Source organism: Neoarius graeffei, chromosome 15 (assembly GCF_027579695.1).
Source record: "Neoarius graeffei isolate fNeoGra1 chromosome 15, fNeoGra1.pri, whole genome shotgun sequence".
NCBI lineage: Eukaryota > Metazoa > Chordata > Actinopteri > Siluriformes > Ariidae > Neoarius > Neoarius graeffei.
Window position 1 is genome coordinate 6,082,681 of NC_083583.1, and position 22,244 is coordinate 6,104,924.

The window sequence follows — 22,244 nt, forward strand, 5'->3', positions numbered from 1 at the left end:
GCTGATTCAGTTCAGAGTGCGCGCGCACTCGGCGGAGGCAGTAGTGTGTCGGGGCCGTCGGAGGGAACAGAAGCAGAGATGACGCTTATTTTGTCTCCGGTAAACCAGTCTTCTCTCGTTCAATTACGTGCTGGCATCAAAAGACGCCGCTGGTTGTAAATGAACCCAAACTGAGTGGTTGGAGTGTATTTTCATACACAAATGGAGAAGTGTTGGCTGAGTGTGTAATTGTGTCGCCCCACTGCAGACCGTTGTCGTTGTTAATTCATAGCATGCTCAGCTGCGTGAATGTGTCATGCACCAAAAATAAGAGATTTACAAGCCAGGAACGCCTCATGATGCAATACGCAAGAAAAGAAAGAAGATTTACTGCCATTTTACTTTGTATTTGAGTAAAGTGAATGAATAAATGGTCTGTGGAAAATACATTTAATCCTGGGAACTGCGTGCACAGGAGTTTTTGTGTTTACTTCCCCCCGGCTGGCTACTTATTTGTCATGGCTGGCTAGTATGAGCCTTAGTGGAAAGCCCTGGGAATGCGGAAATGTCAAGTTTGATTTTAGATTTACGAACCCGAAAAAAAAATGTCGAAAAAATGGCGTTAAAAAAAAAAAATTTCAACCGCACAAACGGCACTCACCCGGCCGGTGGACCGGAAACAGAACATTTTTTAATAATGGCCTCAGGTGAAAATCCAAATTGCTTGAAACTGCTCTCATTGAATTCAGAAACGAATGCAGAACAGACTTTTTGAACAGAATTAAAATGTTTATCCATTCTTGAGATATTACAAATCAAAGATTGAAGAAACGGCTTAATTTTTTGAAAACTGCAGTAATATTCTGTATGAGGATCACATGGTCCAAAATGGCCCTCGTTAACCAATGAGATCAAATGTTTTTTCTTAACTTTTTTTTTCTATTTTTCAACGTATTTACATGGAAATTGGCAGCACATAGGTGGTTGTATACTGAATACAAAGATTGAAAAATTAGTAAAAACAAATTATGCAAATTAATATTTAATTTGTATTAATTACGCTAATTGGGTAAAAAACATGAAATCTGTACACAATAAAAAAAAAATTAACAAAGATTATCTCTAATCCTCTCTTTGTGCTCTGTCGGTCTTTGTATTTCTCAGTAAGCCCTACTCGTGTTTATATGAAAGAATATGAATGATTATTTCAATGAATATTCACAGCTTTCAAGGTGAACCTTGAAAAAACTGTCTGATCCACATCCAATAAACAATTCGCATTAACTGAAACTGACCCTCGCGTTTCTGACTTCCGGTTTTTTAAAACATCGTTCTGACCACTAAGATCTCAATATTTTTCATCAAAACAACTCCAGTTATATTCTGACATACACTACCGTTCAAAAGTTTGGGGTCACTTTGAAATGCCCTTATTTTTGAAAGAAAAGCACTGTTCTTTTCAATGAAGATCACTTTAAACTAATCAGAAATCCACTCTATACATTGCTAATGTGGTAAATGACTATTCTAGCTGCAAATGTGTGGTTTTTGGTGCAATATCTCCATAGGTGTATAGAGGCCCATTTCCAGCAACTCTCACTCCAGTGTTCTAATGGTACAATGTGTTTGCTCATTGCCTCAGAAGGCTAATGGATGATTAGAAAACCCTTGTACAATCATGTTAGCACAGCTGAAAACAGTTGAGCTCTTTAGAGAAGCTATAAAACTGACCTTCCTTTGAGCAGATTGAGTTTCTGGAGCATCACATTTGTGGGGTCGATTAAATGCTCAAAATGGCCAGAAAAACGTCTCGACTATATTTTCTATTCATTTTACAACTTATGGTGGTAAATAAAAGTGTGACTTTTCATGGAAAACGCAAAATTGTCTGGGTGACCCCAAACTTTTGAACGGTAGTGTAGTTATTTATTTCCAGGAACCAGTTTGATTTGAAGAAATAAGTAGGTAAAGCTATGAAAACTCACTTCAGAGTCTCCCGTGAATCAGAACATCAAAACTAACAGATGGAAAATTTTACTGAATCCTTCATGAGAAATACTGAGAGCGAGAGAACATCCCTGTAAAAGTTATCTGATTGATATTGACGAGTATTCCAGTGGGAAACCGAGAGAGAGAGAGAGAGCGACCGCTTTCCTGTGACTCAAAAAGAAAAGCACCATCAGTTTCCCGACGTACCGCGAGCAGTTTTTTTTTTACTCTGTTGTACCGACTTCAACCTGCCGTTACTCCCAAAGTACTGAACAGATCTTAACCAGATACATTTCTTCGGAAAGCAGAGATTATACGCTTTTTAATGACAGTATTCATGACAGAAAATATTCAAGAGTTAAGCAATGACAGGTTTGGAAACTTAGATGAGCGTCTGCATGGACAATTTTCACAGCACGGCCAGCGAGCATCTGATACGACCGTTATTGGGGAAATTATCAACTTCAGAGTGCGAACTGTAACTCCGCTTCATCACACCACCATGCGGATGATTATTTTCCTAGAACAGCATTAGCAACGTTTTATTTATATATATATATTTTTTCCATTCTGAGATTTGTTACACACCAACATCTCCACTTTCAGACCAGATTCAGAATAAACACGTCATGTTTAGTTTGAGCACAGTGGTCATTGTGTGATGGATCACATATCTCCTGGTCTCCAAAGAGGCCGCTGTTGTATACATGCGGTCTACACGGCTCCGTTTGTGATTTTACGGACTCTTGGTTGGTTCCTGTTGAAGCACTTTAGACCCCAAACAAAAAAAAAAAAAAAAGGAAGATATTTCACAGACTCGTTAAATGTTGTCTGTTCAGTGTCTCGAATGCTGTTGATGAAGAGGAACATCTGTTGCACATGTGTACTTCAGTCAGCGTTGTGTGTGTTCGTGCCATTTTCTCGGGACACGGTTGGGAGTGTGTTGTCAGCGAGATCACGCTGCTCCTCGTGTTTGTAACGAAAAGTGAGCGGAGCATTGACAGTTTGTTCAGTCCTGTTTCTCAGCACTGCATGTACCTTTTTTTATTTTTTGAAAAAAGAGGAAAGGACTAATTGGGGGGGAATGTGATGTTCCATCTTGTCACGTGCACTCTGTTCTTTCTTTTTCTTATGTTCTGGCCTCAGATCGAGATCAGCCGAAGAGTGACTCTGGAGGAACTTCCTCCTGTGCTCGTGCTCCATCTCAAAAGGTTCGTCTTTGAGAAGACAGGTGGCTGTCAGAAACTGGTCAAGAACATTGATTACCCTGTGGACCTGGAGATAAGCAAAGGTACGTCTGTTCTATTTCACTAAATTTAGTCATACAGTGGTTATTAATATACAGGTTTTAGTCGAGACTGAGAAACGAGTCTCTCAGCTTAATTCTCATTTTTCAAAAAGGACTTCATCAGAATGATCAAGTTTTCAGTTTTAATATACAGGATTTTTATATTAATAGTGTACATTATCTCTAATGATAAATCAGTTCATTGTATTGAATATTTTCTCGAGGCTTAATGGTTCAGATCAGTAATGTTTTACCTCAGAATATTTAATTTTATGTTTCTTGTACAATCTGTGATGAAAACGTAAAGAAAACCCACTTGCTTCAAGCACGTCAGCATCCTTCAATCCAACAAACCAAGCCCATCCATCCATCCATCCATCCAACAAACCAAGCCCATCCATCCATCCAACAAACCAAGCCCATCCATCCATCCAACAAACCAAGCCCATCCATCCATCCATCCAACAAACCAAGCCCATCCATCCATCCATCCATCCATCCATCCAACAAACCAAGCCCATCCATCCATCCATCCATCCATCCAACAAACCAAGCCCATCCATCCTTCAATCCAACAAACCAAGCCCATCCATCCATCCATCCATCCATCCATCCATCCATCCATCCAACAAACCAAGCCCATCCATCCTTCAATCCAACAAACCAAGCCCATCCTTCCTTCCATCCATCCATCCATCCATCCATCCAACAAACCAAGCCCATCCATCCATCCATCCATCCATCCAACAAACCAAGCCCATCCATCCTTCAATCCAACAAACCAAGCCCATCCATCCATCCAACAAACCAAGCCCATCCATCCTTCAATCCAACAAACCAAGCCCATCCTTCCATCCATCCATCCATCCATCCATCCATCCATCCATCCAACAAACCAAGCCCATCCTTCCATCCATCCACCCATCCTTCCATCCATCCATCCATCCATCCATCCATCCATCCATCCAACAAACCAAGCCCATCCATCCATCCATCCATCCAACAAACCAAGTCCATCCATCCATCCTTCAATCCAACAAACCAAGCCCATCCATCCATCCATCCTTCAATCCAACAAACCAAGCCCATCCATCCATCCATCCTTCAATCCAACAAACCAAGCCCATCCATCCATCCATCCATCCATCCTTCAATCCAACAAACCAAGCCCATCCATCCATCCTTCAATCCAACAAACCAAGCCCATCCATCCATCCTTCAATCCAACAAACCAAGCCCATCCATCCATCCATCCATCCATCCATCCATCCATCCATCCAACAAACCAAGCCCATCCATCCATCCATCCATCCAACAAACCAAGCCCATCCATCCATCCATCCATCCAACAAACCAAGCCCATCCATCCATCTATCCTTCAATCCAACAAACCAAGCCAGCCAGCCATCCATCCATCCATCCATCCAACAAACCAAGCCCATCCATTCTTCAATCCATCCTTCAATCCAACAAACCAAGCCCATCCTTCCTTCAATCCAGCAAACCAAGCCCATCCTTCCTTCAATCCAGCAAACCAAGCCCATCCATCCATCCATCCATCCAACAAACCAAGCCCATCCATCCATCCATCCATCCTTCAATCCAACAAACCAAGCCCATCCATCCATCCATCCATCCATCCATCCAACAAACCAAGCCCATCCATCCATCCATCTATCCTTCAATCCAACAAACCAAGCCATCCATCCATCCAACAAACCAAGCCCATCCATCCATCCATCCATCCATCCATCCATCCATCCAACAAACCAAGCCCATCCATCCATCCATCCATCCATCCATCCAACAAACCAAGCCCATCCATCCATCCATCCATCCATCCATCTATCCTTCAATCCAACAAACCAAGCCATCCATCCGTCCAACAAACCAAGCCCATCCATCCATCCATCCATCCAACAAACCAAGCCCATCCATCCATCCATCCATCCATCCATCCATCCAACAAACCAAGCCCATCCATCCATCCATCCATCCATCCATCCAACAAACCAAGCCCATCCATCCATCCAACAAACCAAGCCCATCCATCCATCCATCCATCCAACAAACCAAGCCCATCCATCCATCCATCCATCCAACAAACCAAGCCCATCCATCCATCCATCCATCCATCCATCCATCCAACAAACCAAGCCCATCCATCCATCCATCCATCCAACAAACCAAGCCCATCCATCCATCCATCCAACAAACCAAGCCCATCCATCCATCCATCCATCCATCCATCCAACAAACCAAGCCCATCCATCCATCCATCCATCCATCCATCCATCCATCCATCCAACAAACCAAGCCCATCCATCCATCCATCCATCCATCCAACAAACCAAGCCCATCCATCCATCCAACAAACCAAGCCCATCCATCCATCCATCCATCCAACAAACCAAGCCCATCCATCCATCCATCCATCCATCCAACAAACCAAGCCCATCCATCCATCCATCCATCCATCCATCCATCCAACAAACCAAGCCCATCCATCCATCCAACAAACCAAGCCCATCCATCCATCCATCCATCTATCTATCCTTCAACAAACCAAGCCATCCATCCATCCATCCATCCATCCATCCATCCATCCATCCATCCAACAAACCAAGCCATCCATCCTTCAATCCAACAAACCAAGCCCATCCATCCTTCAATCCATCCTTCAATCCAACAAACCAAGCCCATCCTTCTTTAATCCATCCTTCAATCCAACAAACCAAGCCCATCCTTCTTTAATCCTTCCTTCAATCCAGCAAACCAAGCCCATCCTTCAATCCAACAAACCAAGCCCATCCATCCATCCATCCATCCATCCTTCAATCCAACAAACCAAGCCCATCCATCCATCCATCCATCCATCCAACAAACCAAGCCCATCCATCCATCCATCCATCCATCCATCCGTCCAACAAACCAAGCCATCCATCTTTCAATCCAACAAACCAAGCCCATCCTTCTTTAATCCTTCCTTCAATCCAGCAAACCAAGCCCATCCATCCATCCTTCAATCCAGCAAACCAAGCCCATCCATCCATCCTTCAATCCAACAAACCAAGCCCATCCATCCATCCATCCATCCATCCATCCATCCATCCATCCAACAAACCAAGCCATCCATCCATCCAACAAACCAAGCCCATCCTTTCTTCAATCCAACAAACCAAGCCCATCCTTCCTTCAATCCAACAAACCAAGCCCATCCTTCCTTCAATCCAGCAAACCAAGCCCATCCTTCCTTCAATCCAGCAAACCAAGCCCATCCTTCCTTCAATCCAGCAAACCAAGCCCATCCTTCCTTCAATCCAGCAAACCAAGCCCATCCTTTAATCCAGCAAACCAAGCCCATCCATCCATCCATCCTTCAATCCAGCAAACCAAGCCCATCCATCCATCCATCCATCCATCCATCCTTCAATCCAGCAAACCAAGCCCATCCATCCATCCTTCAATCCAGCAAACCAAGCCCATCCATCCATCCATCCTTCAATCCAGCAAACCAAGCCCATCCATCCATCCATCCTTCAATCCAGCAAACCAAGGCCATCCATCCTTCAATCCAGCAAACCAAGCCCATCCATCCATCCATCCTTCAATCCAGCAAACCAAGCCATCCATCCATCCTTCAATCCAGCAAACCAAGCCCATCAATCCATCCTTCAATCCAGCAAACCAAGCCCATCCATCCATCCATCCATCCATCCATCCAACAAACCAAGCCCATCCATCCATCCATCCATCCATCCATCCATCCAACAAACCAAGCCCATCCATCCATCCATCCATCCATCCATCCTTCAATCCAACAAACCAAGCCCATCCATCCAACAAACCAAGCCCATCCATCCATCCATCTTTCAATCCAACAAACTAAGCCATCCATCCATCCGTCCAACAAACCAAGCCATCCATCCTTCAATCCAACAAACCAAGCCCATCCATCCTTCAGTCCATCCTTCAATCCAACAAACCAAGCCCATCCTTCTTTAATCCTTCCTTCAATCCAGCAAACCAAGCCCATCCATCCATCCATCCATCCATCCATCCTTCAATCCAGCAAACCAAGCCCATCCTTCAATCCAACAAACCAAGCCCATCCATCCATCCATCCATCCATCCATCCATCCAACAAACCAAGCCCATCCATCCATCCATCCATCCATCCATCCTTCAATCCAACAAACCAAGCCATCCATCCATCCTTCAATCCAACAAACCAAGCCATCCATCCATCCATCCAACAAACCAAGCCCATCCATCCATCCAACAAACCAAGCCCATCCATCCATCCAACAAACCAAGCCCATCCATCCATCCATCCATCCAACAAACCAAGCCCATCCATCCATCCATCCATCCAACAAACCAAGCCCATCCATCCATCCATCCATCCATCCATCCAACAAACCAAGCCCATCCATCCATCCATCTATCTATCCTTCAACAAACCAAGCCATCCATCCATCCATCCAACAAACCAAGCCATCCATCCATCCATCCATCTATCCAACAAACCAAGCCATCCATCCTTCAATCCAACAAACCAAGCCCATCCTTCTTTAATCCATCCTTCAATCCAACAAACCAAGCCCATCCTTCTTTAATCCATCCTTCAATCCAACAAACCAAGCCCATCCTTCTTTAATCCATCCTTCAATCCAACAAACCAAGCCCATCCTTCTTTAATCCATCCTTCAATCCAACAAACCAAGCCCATCCTTCTTTAATCCATCCTTCAATCCAACAAACCAAGCCCATCCTTCCTTCAATCCAGCAAACCAAGCCCATCCATCCATCCTTCAATCCAGCAAACCAAGCCCATCCTTCAATCCAACAAACCAAGCCCATCCATCCATCCATCCATCCATCCATCCATCCATCCTTCAATCCAACAAACCAAGCCCATCCATCCATCCATCCATCCAACAAACCAAGCCCATCCATCCATCTATCTTTCAATCCAACAAACTAAGCCATCCATCCATCCATCCAACAAACCAAGCCATCCATCCTTCAATCCAACAAACCAAGCCCATCCATCCTTCAGTCCATCCTTCAATCCAACAAACCAAGCCCATCCTTCTTTAATCCATCCTTCAATCCAACAAACCAAGCCCATCCTTCCTTCAATCCAGCAAACCAAGCCCATCCATCCATCCTTCAATCCAGCAAACCAAGCCCATCCTTCAATCCAACAAACCAAGCCCATCCATCCATCCATCCATCCATCCATCCATCCATCCAACAAACCAAGTCCATCCATCCATCCATCCATCCATCCATCCATCCATCCATCCATCCATCCTTCAATCCAACAAACCAAGCCATCCATCCATCCATCCATCCTTCAATCCAGCAAACCAAGCCCATCCTTCAATCCAACAAACCAAGCCCATCCATCCATCCATCCATCCATCCATTCAACAAACCAAGCCCATCCTTCCTTCAATCCAACAAACCAAGCCCATCCTTCCTTCAATCCAGCAAACCAAGCCCATCCATCCATCCTTCAATCCAGCAAACCAAGCCCATCCTTCAATCCAACAAACCAAGCCCATCCATCATCCATCCATCCTTCAATCCAACAAACCAAGCCCATCCATCCATCCATCCATCCATCCATCCATCCATCCATCCATCCAACAAACCAAGCCCATCCATCCATCCATCCATCCATCCATCCATCCATCCTTCAATCCAACAAACTAAGCCATCCATCCATCCGTCCAACAAACCAAGCCATCCATCCTTCAATCCAACAAACCAAGCCCATCCATCCTTCAGTCCATCCTTCAATCCAACAAACCAAGCCCATCCTTCTTTACTCCTTCCTTCAATCCAGCAAACCAAGCCCATCCATCCATCCTTCAATCCAGCAAACCAAGCCCATCCTTCAATCCAACAAACCAAGCCCATCCATCCATCCATCCATCCATCCATCCAACAAACCAAGCCCATCCATCCATCCATCCATCCATCCATCCTTCAATCCAACAAACCAAGCCCATCCTTCCTTCAATCCAGCAAACCAAGCCCATCCTTCCTTCAATCCAGCAAACCAAGCCCATCCTTCAATCCAGCAAACCAAGCCCATCCTTCAATCCAGCAAACCAAGCCCATCCATCCATCCATCCTTCAATCCAGCAAACCAAGCCCATCCATCCATCCTTCAATCCAGCAAACCAAGCCCATCCATCCATCCATCCTTCAATCCAGCAAACCAAGCCCATCCATGATTCCATCCTTCAATCCAGCAAACCAAGCCCATCCATCAATCCATCCTTCAATCCAGCAAACCAAGCCCATCCTTCAATCCAACAAACCAAGCCCATCCATCCATCCATCCATCCATCCATCCATCCATCCATCCATCCATCCAACAAACCAAGTCCATCCATCCATCCATCCATCCATCCATCCATCCTTCAATCCAACAAACCAAGCCATCCATCCATCCATCCATCCTTCAATCCAGCAAACCAAGCCCATCCTTCAATCCAACAAACCAAGCCCATCCATCCATCCATCCATCCATCCATCCATTCAACAAACCAAGCCCATCCTTCCTTCAATCCAACAAACCAAGCCCATCCTTCCTTCAATCCAGCAAACCAAGCCCATCCATCCATCCTTCAATCCAGCAAACCAAGCCCATCCTTCAATCCAACAAACCAAGCCCATCCATCATCCATCCATCCTTCAATCCAACAAACCAAGCCCATCCATCCATCCATCCATCCATCCATCCATCCATCCATCCAACAAACCAAGCCCATCCATCCATCCATCCATCCATCCATCCATCCATCCATCCATCCTTCAATCCAACAAACTAAGCCATCCATCCATCCGTCCAACAAACCAAGCCATCCATCCTTCAATCCAACAAACCAAGCCCATCCATCCTTCAGTCCATCCTTCAATCCAACAAACCAAGCCCATCCTTCTTTACTCCTTCCTTCAATCCAGCAAACCAAGCCCATCCATCCATCCTTCAATCCAGCAAACCAAGCCCATCCTTCAATCCAACAAACCAAGCCCATCCATCCATCCATCCATCCATCCATCCAACAAACCAAGCCCATCCATCCATCCATCCATCCATCCTTCAATCCAACAAACCAAGCCCATCCTTCCTTCAATCCAGCAAACCAAGCCCATCCTTCCTTCAATCCAGCAAACCAAGCCCATCCTTCAATCCAGCAAACCAAGCCCATCCTTCAATCCAGCAAACCAAGCCCATCCATCCATCCATCCTTCAATCCAGCAAACCAAGCCCATCCATCCATCCTTCAATCCAGCAAACCAAGCCCATCCATCCATCCATCCTTCAATCCAGCAAACCAAGCCCATCCATGATTCCATCCTTCAATCCAGCAAACCAAGCCCATCCATCAATCCATCCTTCAATCCAGCAAACCAAGCCCATCCATCCATCCTTCAATCCAGCAAACCAAGCCCATCCATCCTTCAATCCAGCAAACCAAGCCCATCCATCCTTCAGTCCAGCAAACCAAGCCCATCCTTCAATCCAGCAAACCCAGCCCATCCTTCCATCCAACAAACCCAGCCCATCCATCCATCCTTCAATCCAACAAACCCAGCCCATCCTTCAATCTTTCCATCCAACAAACCCAGCCCATCCTTCCATCCAACAAACCCAGCCCATCCTTCAATCTTTCCATCCAACAAACCCAGCCCATCCTTCAATCTTTCCATCCAACAAACCCAGCCCATCCTTCAATCCAACAAACCCAGCCCATCCTTCAATCCAACAAACCCAGCCCATCCCAAACAAGTCCATTGATCCATCCAAACAAGCAAACTCCTCCATCCAGGCACCCCCCTCATCCACCCAAACGGGCCCGTGCATCCATCTCACCAAGCAAGTGTATACAAAATGGAGTGAAATTGAATCCTAACTGGCGAAAATGCTCACTCCAGAGAACATAACATAATGGTGAAAGTCAGTTACACAAGATGACATCCAAACAAAACACTGATGAAAGTATTGGCACCCCCTCGTTTGTAACAACCTTGCCATTTCTTGTTCAGAAGGACAATGGGTTCACATTCTCATCTAAAATATGGTATAATTTAAGAAAGGAAAAATAGGGCAACGTTGACGAGTAGCTTACAAGTCGATTAGATAATGAGCCCCACATGTAATGAAAACCATCACCTGCTCAGTCAAAAGTGGAGAATTAATTAAAAAAAAAAAATCCAGTGAGAACGAGCATGTAGCTTGATTGTGTCCCAGCCGTCTGATAGTAACTTGTGCCTTTATTGATATAAATCCTTCCAGGCCTCCTCTGTCTACCGCTCGCAGATTCACACCTCATCAGTCCATTAACGCTGATGACTCATCGGACAGTTCCATAACCCTTTATAGCCAACCTGTAATCCTGTCTCTCCTCAAACATTCTCCAAAACACCATCGTTCTTTGCGGTTGGGATAAGGGTCTGGATCTGGTTTGGTGCACTGCTGGATCCTTTCGGTTGACTTGAATGTGAAATGTCGCACTAATGAAGATCAACAGTGAGGGTGAGACATGCTGTGTGGAAAAGCAACAAAATGTTGCTTTCAGCCAGGGTACAGATACAGCTTATTCTCGTTAGAAAAGCAAAAACACATCCATCCTTTGGACGCGCTTTAAGCCTTCGTTAAAAGGCAATCTGGAGTCAATTTGACTAAAATGTCTCTTTGCTGTTTAACGGCTCGGCTGTCAACCAGCTGATGTTTACAACTAGTGTGTTTTTATGTAATACGGTGGTGGTTCTGTGTGCAGATCTCCTCTCCCCGGGTGTGCGGAGCAAAACTTTGAAAGGCCAAAGAACCTACAGGCTTTTTGCAGGTATGTATGTCCGTCCACCTCGTTACCACGTACTGCGTCAAAATGTGTGACTCATACAGAATAATAAGAAGAAATAGAGCTTTTCATTTTTGGAGCAAACCAAAACTGAAGAATCATCACTCAAGGACGTGTTTTTGACTCGGCTCTGGTTACTGAGTAATGAGATGTTATGAATATGGAAAAGTTCTGTCGTATGTGCATTGGCGTGAACTGCCTCATGTGGTGAGGAACGCTAGACATCTTCATAAAGTAACACTCATCTGTCAGGAATATAGAAAATAATTGTCACGTGAGGTTTTTTTTTTTCCCTCTTTGTGCCGTAAATTCCAACCAAAACAGTTCTTGTAAGTTCTATCGTAGGAGTCGTCGACTAAATGGCCGACCGCAGTCTGGATCCGGACTTTGGAAATGTATGGTTTATAGAATCGTATAGATCTCTGTAAGTCATGTCGCTGAAAGCCGCCTCAATCCAGAGTCCAGCTACGGAGAGCTCGAGATACAAAAGTGGAGGGGGGAGGGTTGAGAGAAGTAACGACAGAACAGCAAAAAAAAATTGACGTAAATAACGTTTAAAGACAAATCCACAAAAGTGTGCGGTTATTCGCGTCAGTGGTTTTTATTTTGATTCATGAAATCAGATATGAAGCTTGTGGGACAGAAAAAGGCTGCGTGTATAAACCGAGCTGACTGGGATGTATTTATCGCATTTGTTAATCTTGTCTTCACACTGAGTCATTGTGGTTTAATTTATTTTTTTTTACTCCAGTTTTTCTTTCCTTGGATGCCTTTTTATTCATCCAGACGACTTTATTTTGATAGCAAGTTCCAAACAAACACTTGTTCTACGTACTCGAAACCTCAGTCTCTGCTTTTCCGTGCATGTTTTGCGTAAACGTTACCATAAGAACCACAGAGTGTCGTGTTAGAGGTGTAGTGGTCCAGTCCCACAATACCAATAACTATAAATAACTCCGTCCCCTGCAGTTTGTGGTCGGTGCTCACACCAGACCGATAACGATCCCTGTAGCCCAGGCCTGGGTTTATCCGTATCGGTGAGATTGCCTCTGGAGCGATTTTTCCAGACCTGGACCTGATCTGATCAAACATCTGACCAATCAGATAACTATTTCCATGTGGTGATGTCTGAGCACGTGCTGTTTTTCCTGAATCTCTTTGTACATCCTTGTTGCATCGTAAAGTCACGGAATACGGATTCACGGGGGAATATGTTTAAAAAAAAACAAACATACAAAGTACAGATCTTTTATTCACGGATATGTGATTATTTTCCGTGAAGTATCAATAGTAAATTAATAAATGTATAAATGTAGGTCAGATATCTGCGTTATGAACGTCGGCAGTCCAAACATTTAATTGTTTTAAACGTCTTAACTTTTTTCTTTTTTTTTTTTTTTTTTTATCCGTGATGCATCATCCGTATGAAATCGGTAACCAGTCTGTAAATTATTGGCATCCGTATTAAAATCTGTAACCACTCCGTATTTTGTATCCTTTTTTAAATTATATTTCCGTAGTCCAAGTACTTTTCTTGCTAAGTGTCGTTATTGTACGGGACTTTTTTTTTTTAGTCCCGAAGCGCTAAAGTCCCCAGCTGTTTCTTTGTTTCCTCCTCACAAAGTCCATATGCATGAAGGTCGCGACAAAATTCTTCCCCAGCCGTACAGTTACAATGCGCCGTGATCACTTCTCCGTCTCGTTTAACTCAGATCCAGGTCTTTAAAGGGCTTTCTGATGATCTTTGTGAATGATTTAGCTGAGAGATAAGAGCCAACACAAGTGAGAATTAAGCCAACTGTTTGCTTACACTTCAACTCACAATGCTTCGTTGTAAAGATGCGAACGAAAAGCTTTAAACAGGGATGAAAGTCTTCCGGATTTACCCGGAAATCCGGATATTTGACAAAACTCTTGAAAATCTCCAGTTTTCTGAATGGAGAAATTTATTTTTCGGATTTTTCGCGTTCCTAGACGCGGCGTAATACTTTGCATCGTCCTTGCATGGGTGCGGTCCTTAAACAGCCCAAACATAGTTCATTGATTAAAGACAGGTGTTCTTTATTAACGGCGTGTGTGCCTTCAGGTGCACGAGCTAATGAATTGTGTTTTCGGGTTGTCCGTGCGTCCGTCCGTCCCGAAACCTTGTGAACGCGATATCTCAAAGGCTAATGAAAGGAATTTCACCACACTTTCACCATTTGTGCGCTTTGGGACAAACATGAACTGATTAGATTTTGAGATCAAAAGGTCTAAGGTCAAGGTCACATGTCTGTCCGAAAACCTTGTGAACACAATATCTCCATGGCAGATGAAAGGAATTTCACCAAACTTTCACCATTTGTGCATTTGGGGACAAACATTAACTGACTAGATTTTGAGGTTAAAAGGTCACAGGTCAAGATTACTGTGAGGTCAAATGTCCATCCCCAAATCACAACTTTAATAAGGCGTGTAGTCTACCAGGCGGAGGCGTCCCCATCAACGCCGCTGGTGTCGAGTTCTGTCTAGTTTCCATCAAAGTTGCATTTTATGGCTTCGAAGCTAAGTTTCAGCGCCGTTTCTAGAACACAACATCAAGAAAACGTGGAAGAAACAGCAATAATGGAAGAGCCGGTTTCTAAGCTGCCTAAAACTAGCAATGGGAATTTATTTTCTGTTACATAATGCACTCAGGCTGCCAGTCAGTGTGTGGCGCGCGCGCGCGCACACACACACACCCTACGCCCCTGATTTACATGAGAAATTTGGTATTCATTGGCGTGTTTAAATTTACAGACAATTCGAACTAATGTAAACAATCGGCTTCAACTCGCATAAATCTGAATTGGAAATGTTTAGTTCACTTTAGCTTCTGCAAACGCACAACTCGACTAAAAGATTGATAAACGAGGCTCAACGTCCCCAACACTGAAACCTGAAAGCTTTAGAAACTCTAACAGACCTTTACTTTTTAACAGCACTGGTTTGGGATTTTGCTGAGTTTACCTTCAACTGTCTGATTTTTTCCAAAGTAATGAACTGTGTAGCAGGAAAATCACCGCGTTTTCTAAATGCACTCCTGAAAATTACTCATTAACTAGGGGAATTAAATTTGATCTTTTTGACATGTTCATCATTAATGTACATGAAAGAAAAAGGCTTAAAAGTTATAACTTGTTTTAGTGAAAATAAATGCTAAAATGCACTAGAGTGCAGTGTTTTGCGTGTTATGTTATTAAAATATTTTCGGGGGAGCATCTTAGACCCCGTCCACACGTAGCCGGGTATCTGCTAAATCGAAGATATTTTTCTACGTTTTGGCCTGTCATCCACATGAAAACACATCAAAAACGAATATTTAAAAAAACTCCGGGCAAAGTGAAGATTTTTGAAAACTCCGTGTATGCCTTTTCGTGTAGACAGAGATAACCGGAGGTTTGCGTTTTAGAACGTCACAATCTGAGCCAAAAAAATGACAACAAATCTGCCCTGATGTCAAACGTGCGACCTTTGTTTACTGCAGAAGCCAGATTAAGCATGGACAAAGAGGAATGGATCGGAGTAGTGCCTTGAAAGCGTTAATTATTGTGCAGGTGCTGTTTACATGTTTAATTTTAGAAGCCCAATTACTGATAAGATTCCTAATCAACGTTTTCTTGCGTCTTTTGAAGTTTATACTCCAAAATTGTGTTTAGAAGCAATTCTGTCTCCGAGTCTGTCCAGACGAACGAGCTTGGCGCCATGTTTTATGTTTAGGCGGAAGTGACGCCAACAGAGATCTATTCTCATGTGATTTGGGGAAATAATGCCATCTACAGGTTTGGAATGCTTATGAATGTGATTGAAAACGCAGATGTTCGGTTATGTATGGAAGGGATTTTTTTCGAAGACAAGGTGGTGTGGATAAAACATTTTTATAAACGGAGGGGGGGAAAATGTTCGGTTTTAAAAATACCCGGCTACGTGTGTACATGGCCTTAGTTTGACTTTCAAAAGTTCAGGGTTTTTTTCTTTGCTCCACTTTCATCTCTTTAAAAAACCATACTTCCACGGGCAAAGACAATACAGGATTCATTCGGCAGCGACTTGATAGCGAGGTCCTTTACAAAAAAGTTGTAAGCCTCCATACTCTTCCACGCTTTCATCTGTTTTGCGGTGTAGAAGGACGTCTGCAACACCAGATAGTTCGAGATGTCGGGGAACTCGACTGAAGGGTAGTTTTCCAGATCGTATGACAAATCCTTCTTTCCTGGACTGTAGGGGTCGATTCCATCGCACACAGCAATCTTCTGAATATATCTAAAGCCAGCAGTGGCTTCTAGATTACGAGCGTACTCTGATAAGTTGTTTGCACTACGGCAGCTGCTTAGACCACCAACTATTTCACTTGCGGTAAAACCGCTAAGAAAAGTCACAGGCACTAAGATTAGTTGGGCGTGTTAGCGGAGTTTGTGTTCGCACTTTATTTATGGATTTGAAGCACATGAAAGCTACAAAACTTCTCAACCGTTATCCTTGTTTAAAAATTCGTGATTTATATGAATATACATAAATTAGGGAACGCCCACACGCTGTCAAAACTAGCCTAATTTTGCCAACTTGGCTAGCGGGCTATTAACCGAGCCCACGTTTGTCTCACAAGTCGGATTTCCGTACAAGATGCGAGATTTACATTACATTGTGTTTTTTGTTTTTCCTCACTTATTTATATAATGTTACTTGGCTAGTAGCGTTAATTAGCTAGCTTGATGCACAGGTTTTGCAGTTAAGCACTTATTGAGCACACCGTTCTCTCATTTCGAGCGCGATTGGTTGACGGCGCAAACCGTGTTTATCCGAAGCCCGGCCCACGAACCGAAGTACTGAGAAGGAAATGGGTTTTGCATCATGTTAAACCAATTCGATTCAAGACTATTTAATCATTTAAACGTCACTGAGGTGAAGGAATATAAAGTCTGTGTGTGAAGGTTTTTAATTCAGATTAAACAGTCAGTCGGATTATTGATGGGTTATTGGTCTGTGTGTAAACTGTGCTCCTGTTCAGACCATCTGTCTTTCGTTCAGTGGCTCGTCGTGTTTCCTGCGCAGCTCGCTGATCTCTCAAAACACACACAGCCGCGTCGCTCGGGGGGCCTCGATTAATCTTTCCCCAGCCCAAGAGTGAATTACCTCCACTCGTTTATTTTCCTTTCAAAAGGAAAAGAATTCTCTCTGCTGGCCAGAAACGCTCTTGTCCTGTAACCCTGGGCTCGTGGTTGCCGTACCAACGCTATACATCTCCCCCAAGCCCACCTCTCTGACCCCCACCCGAGTTTTTACTCTTTGGTATCTTCTGCTCCCCCGTAAACATGTCTGAATTTTGTTGTTAGCTGCGTTCTCTGTAACGATTGCATTCTGTGTCAGCACCCGGAGCGCTGACCGTTCGTCAGGTCGTGTTTGCTTCTCGTAAATGTTGTTTCATGCGTCAAACTCCAGATTTCCTGCACGTGTCTCTTTTTGTCCCGGCTTCATGTCGCCGATTGTGTAAGAGTTGAAAAGTACATGCTGTGATTTTAATGTGTTCAGGTATTTTCTGTTTTGTTGCGCGTTTTTCGCGTGCGTGCGTGTCAGTGCTCCTCATCTGTAACTGATGGACTGAAAATCCACAGGGTGCTTTTAGACGGAGTTTCAGTGAGTAATGGGAGATTCAGCAGATTACAACATTAAACCCTGATGATTCACACGAGACTTGTGCTTTGCATTTCTCTCATTTCTTTATTTGTCAAGATTTTCTGCCTTTCCTTTCCTTTCTTCCATGTTCTTGTTTTGTAGATTCTTTCGCCATCTCTTTCATTTCTTTGTTCCACCCACGTTTTCTTTTTTCTGATTCCCTTTTTTCCAAGGGAAAAAAAAAACCCCACACCATTTTTCTTCATTTATAAGAATTTTCTGTTCTTTTTCTGTTTCCCAAACTTTTTTCATTTGTAGTGCTGGGGTTTCTTTTCTCCTCCTTTCATTTTCTCTTTTCTGTTTCTCCCACTTTCTTCTTTTGTAGATTTTTTTTAAAATTTATTTTTGTCCGTTTTGTTTTTTGTTTGTTCGTAGAAGTCTGTTCCACCCACTTTTCAGTTGTTCTTTCTTTCTTTCTTTCTTTCTTTCTTTCTTTCTTTCTTTCTTTCTTTCTTTCTTTCTTTCTTTCTTTCTCTCTTTCTTTCTCTCTTTCTCTGCCTGCCTGCCTGCCTGCCTTTGTCAGGGATGGCAATTTTCCGCCGAACGGCAGAAATCCGCCGTTTTGAATTTCAATTTTATCATTTTTGTGGAACGTCTAAATCCGTAGAGAAAAGTTTTAGGGGAGGTTAGGTACCTAATTTTTATTGCTGCTACCGAGATTAGTGTCAAATCGTATCGAAACCACATGTCTCGCGAACAACGGAAACTTCTATATCGAGTGTAACAATGAACAAGAGGGCTCTGATTGGTCCACTCTACATCCACTGTACACGCACTTCTGCTTCCCTACTTTCCCGGTTTGGTTTGTTTTCACGACCGGCATTTTTAAAAACACGAGCGAAGATGGAGCAGCATGAAGAGCGGTTGATTGAGGAAGTACGGACATCTATACGACTCCAGTTCTAGTCATTATAAAAAAAAAAAGTTCTAGTCATTATAAGTAACCGGAGGATAAACACTCCACTAACCACACCCACCAAGTACTCCTAGCGACTTCGCGCCCCCTTGTGTTGTGCCGGTGAATAACTTTAGATACTTACTTATTTTTATCATGTATTTTTCACACAATATACATGTAAAATGGCTAGAAAATAGGTAGAAGAGGCTAAAAAGGCTAAAGCTTCAGGGGGGCTCCGCCCCCCTGAACCCCCCGTTCGGAGTTTCAGCTGAAATAAAATTTTCCTGTTGCCATCCCTGCTTTGTAGAGGTTTCCTTTCAGCCGTCTGATTGGTTACTGATTACCCAGAAGTCTGAAATAAACCAATCAGGTGTCGCTTCTGAATGAGTTCATTTCAGACGCTTGTGCGCGCTGCGTGTGGTCGATGTATAACTGCAGTCTAAGCTGTACATTGTGTTCATGACACTTTCCCCCCCCTCTCGTGTGTCCTTCCCCACAGTCGTCTATCACCATGGGAACAGTGCCACGGGCGGCCATTACACTACGGACGTCTTCCACATCGGGCTGAACGGCTGGCTGCGCATCGACGACCAGGCGGTGAAGGTGATCAACCAGTACCACGTGGTGAAGCAGACTGCAGAGCGCACCGCCTACCTGCTTTACTACCGCCGCGTCGACCTGCTGTAGAAACCCTACACACTCGCATACACGCTCATACACACACACACACTTTAACACAACACACACTCACTCACTCACACGCCTCAACAGGAACACTGCCCAACAACTTGTCATGCGAGTTTCCTCCTCCTCTCCTCGTTATCCCTCGCTTTCACACACAGCCAGCTTTTCTACGTTTCTGTCATTCTGGAGGAAGAGGGGAAAATTTCAAACCTGGTATCTAAAGACTTCCATGAGGTGGCGATGTGTAGAGACGGACGTTACGGCGTGAAGGAGGCGGACACGACGGACGGAGATGCTTTAATCCCCCCATGGCCTCGTTCCAGACTGAACCCGAGGGACTGCGCTCTTGTTTTTTGTTTAATTTCTTTGTTTAATCTACTTTTTTAATGGCATAGTGTGAGAGAACAATTTAAGTGTTTTGCCTTTTATCGAAGGGATTCAACGGACGTTCTGCCGGATGAAATCGTCAACTTTTTTTTTGATGCCCTGCACCAGCAAACTTTGACACAAAAGAACCCCCCTGAGAGTTTCCTTCCGAATCCCGACAACGCAAGACACTCTGCTCTAACGCTGCCGCCTCCTCTTTTTCTTCTCTCTCTCTCTCTCTCTCTCTCTCTCTCTCCCCTGTTCTTCATGATCACGGCACTCAGGCCGAGCTGAGGGGGGGAAATAAACACTGGAGCCATCGGATTATGACGAGACATCCGACCGGGAGCGAGGGAGCTGCAGTGGGAGAAATTGAAAAAAAAAAAAAAATTAAGTGCTTCTTTGGTTTTGCGAGAACGCTGCGTGTGGTTTCTGGGTGTAGAATTAGACTGATTTAACAGTTTTAATGCGCTAGGACAAAAATGATGATAATTTGCAAGGAAAATACAGCTTATGTGCACGTAACCCCTTTGAAATTTGATCAATAAAAGTGAAATATACACAGTGCAGCCAAATATATGCACATTTTTCACGGAGAGTTCAGACGCCTGGGGAAAGTGTGTGTTCGCTGGAGAAAGAGGGATGTTGCGTTTTCACCATCAACCCATGTTTTTGATTTGATTTTTAATTGTGTTTCATTTAAGGGGTGTGTCCAAGGGGCGTGTCTCACTCAGGCTCAGCCAATCCCGAGCCGCTATTTAGAGGAGGAAGCTGCCGTTACTCCGTATCCCTGTGTTCGGCAGCATCGGCCTCTGGGTACTGTGTGTTTTTGGTGACCTATTTTTGATATCGAAGTCGTTTAATCTTTTCAGTAAACAGCTGGAAATCCTGCATGGCTATCCAAGCTAATAAACCCCTAACACACACACACACACACACACACACACACACACACACACACACACACACATCATGTTTGCATTTGTTTCATCCACCATTCATCAAGCTTCTATACTGATTTGTATTGATTTAAAAAAAAAATTTCATTATCCCTTACCCTAAACTTTTTTTTTGTTTTATTTTGATTAGAATTGAAACAGAAATTTGACCCGACATAAAGCACAATAACAAATAAAGTTGTACAAGTTCTACAATATTTGTTAAATCATTAAGGTTTTCTTTATTATTATTATTATTTAACCAATGACACAAACAGGAGGTACACAAGGACCCAGGAGAAACCTAAGATGGCGTTTCAGGGCTGAGGGCCCCTCCCCCAAAGTTTCTTCTCACCAAGTGTTTTGGGTTTTGAGATGGTACGAGTGTATAAATGTCTCAACTTTTCTGCCAGCTGATGCACCGAGAGGTTTTGGAGAATCTTCAGCCCAGCCTTCCTGTTTAACTGCAAAGTTCTGCAAGAGAGTGTTGACATCTATTTTCAAGGAAGTATAAATCCGTCATCATGGGTGGACGCAACTTTATTTGTTTATTTTAATAGCTTGTTCCATGCATTTAATACAGAATAAGAGCCAAACGAGTGGAGGAGGATGATGGAGTATGTCATGTTTTTGGCCTTGACAGTGTCAAGTTTTTTTATCATCAAGCTACACAAATTTCAATTCTGCTCACACGTTTACTGTCTACCGATGATGTTTAACACCAAGATGACTGCATGTAGTGAGGTTCCATCAGCGTTTTTTAAAAAAAAAACTTCAGTAGTCGATGATTTACAACGGAGTAACTGTCATATGTTCACGAGGAAAGAACTTTACGGGGGGGGGGGGGGGACCTAAAGCTGTCATGCTTCTGGGCTGCAGTGCAATCTGGGATATGTAGTCAGATCCCTTAACGTGTTCTTTATTATACATCCAGGACACTTTTTCGATGGAATAAAACGTATTCTATTCCCTTCTAGCAGATTTCATTCATTTGGTTCGATAGCATGCAATATTGTTAGCATATCGCTTATCCTACGCGTATTAATTACATCACTCTACCCATTGGAGAATGAGCGTTGAATATGGTTTGATATTGCACGGTTGTCAAGACAACATGATGTCAAACTAGCGAGTGAGCGACTGGGACAATTTGTAAACAAACATGGCCGCCAGGTTTGTTTTGTTAAATATGGAAGATTGGAATGTACATCGTCGCTGTCAGGTCAAAACCTGCTATGTGACATTTTTCCTTTTTTACAGGAGACGTAAAAAACTGAATAAAACTCTGAAATAAGCTGAGAAGCCAGTAAAAGTTTACTTGTTCTATTATTAGCTTGGTCAATATCCATCAAAATAGCCAATTGCAGCATTATATTAGCGTAAATTGTGCAAAAAAAAAAAATCAGACTTGAGAATTGACCTAAATTGTCACATAACAGGTTTTGAACTGACGGCGACGATATGTAAAATAATAACAACAACAATAATTGCTGGCTTTATTTCATGGTCGATCAGATGAAGATGAG

The 22,244-nt window shown here is 43.4% G+C and overlaps 1 protein-coding gene across 2 annotated transcripts in view; it reads left to right on the forward strand.

The window, feature by feature from the left end:
- Window positions 1–20,355, forward strand: part of usp10 (ubiquitin specific peptidase 10) — a 98,648-nt gene extending 78,293 nt beyond the window's left edge. For both annotated transcript variants that reach the window (XM_060940806.1, XM_060940807.1), the window contains 3 exons: window positions 3,115–3,259; window positions 12,061–12,126; window positions 19,230–20,355. In XM_060940806.1, coding sequence (XP_060796789.1) covers window positions 3,115–3,259; window positions 12,061–12,126; window positions 19,230–19,417 — 399 coding nt within the window. In that variant the 3' untranslated portion in view covers window positions 19,418–20,355. The remainder of the gene's footprint in view (window positions 1–3,114; window positions 3,260–12,060; window positions 12,127–19,229) is intronic.
- The last annotated feature ends 1,889 nt before the right edge of the window (window positions 20,356–22,244 follow it).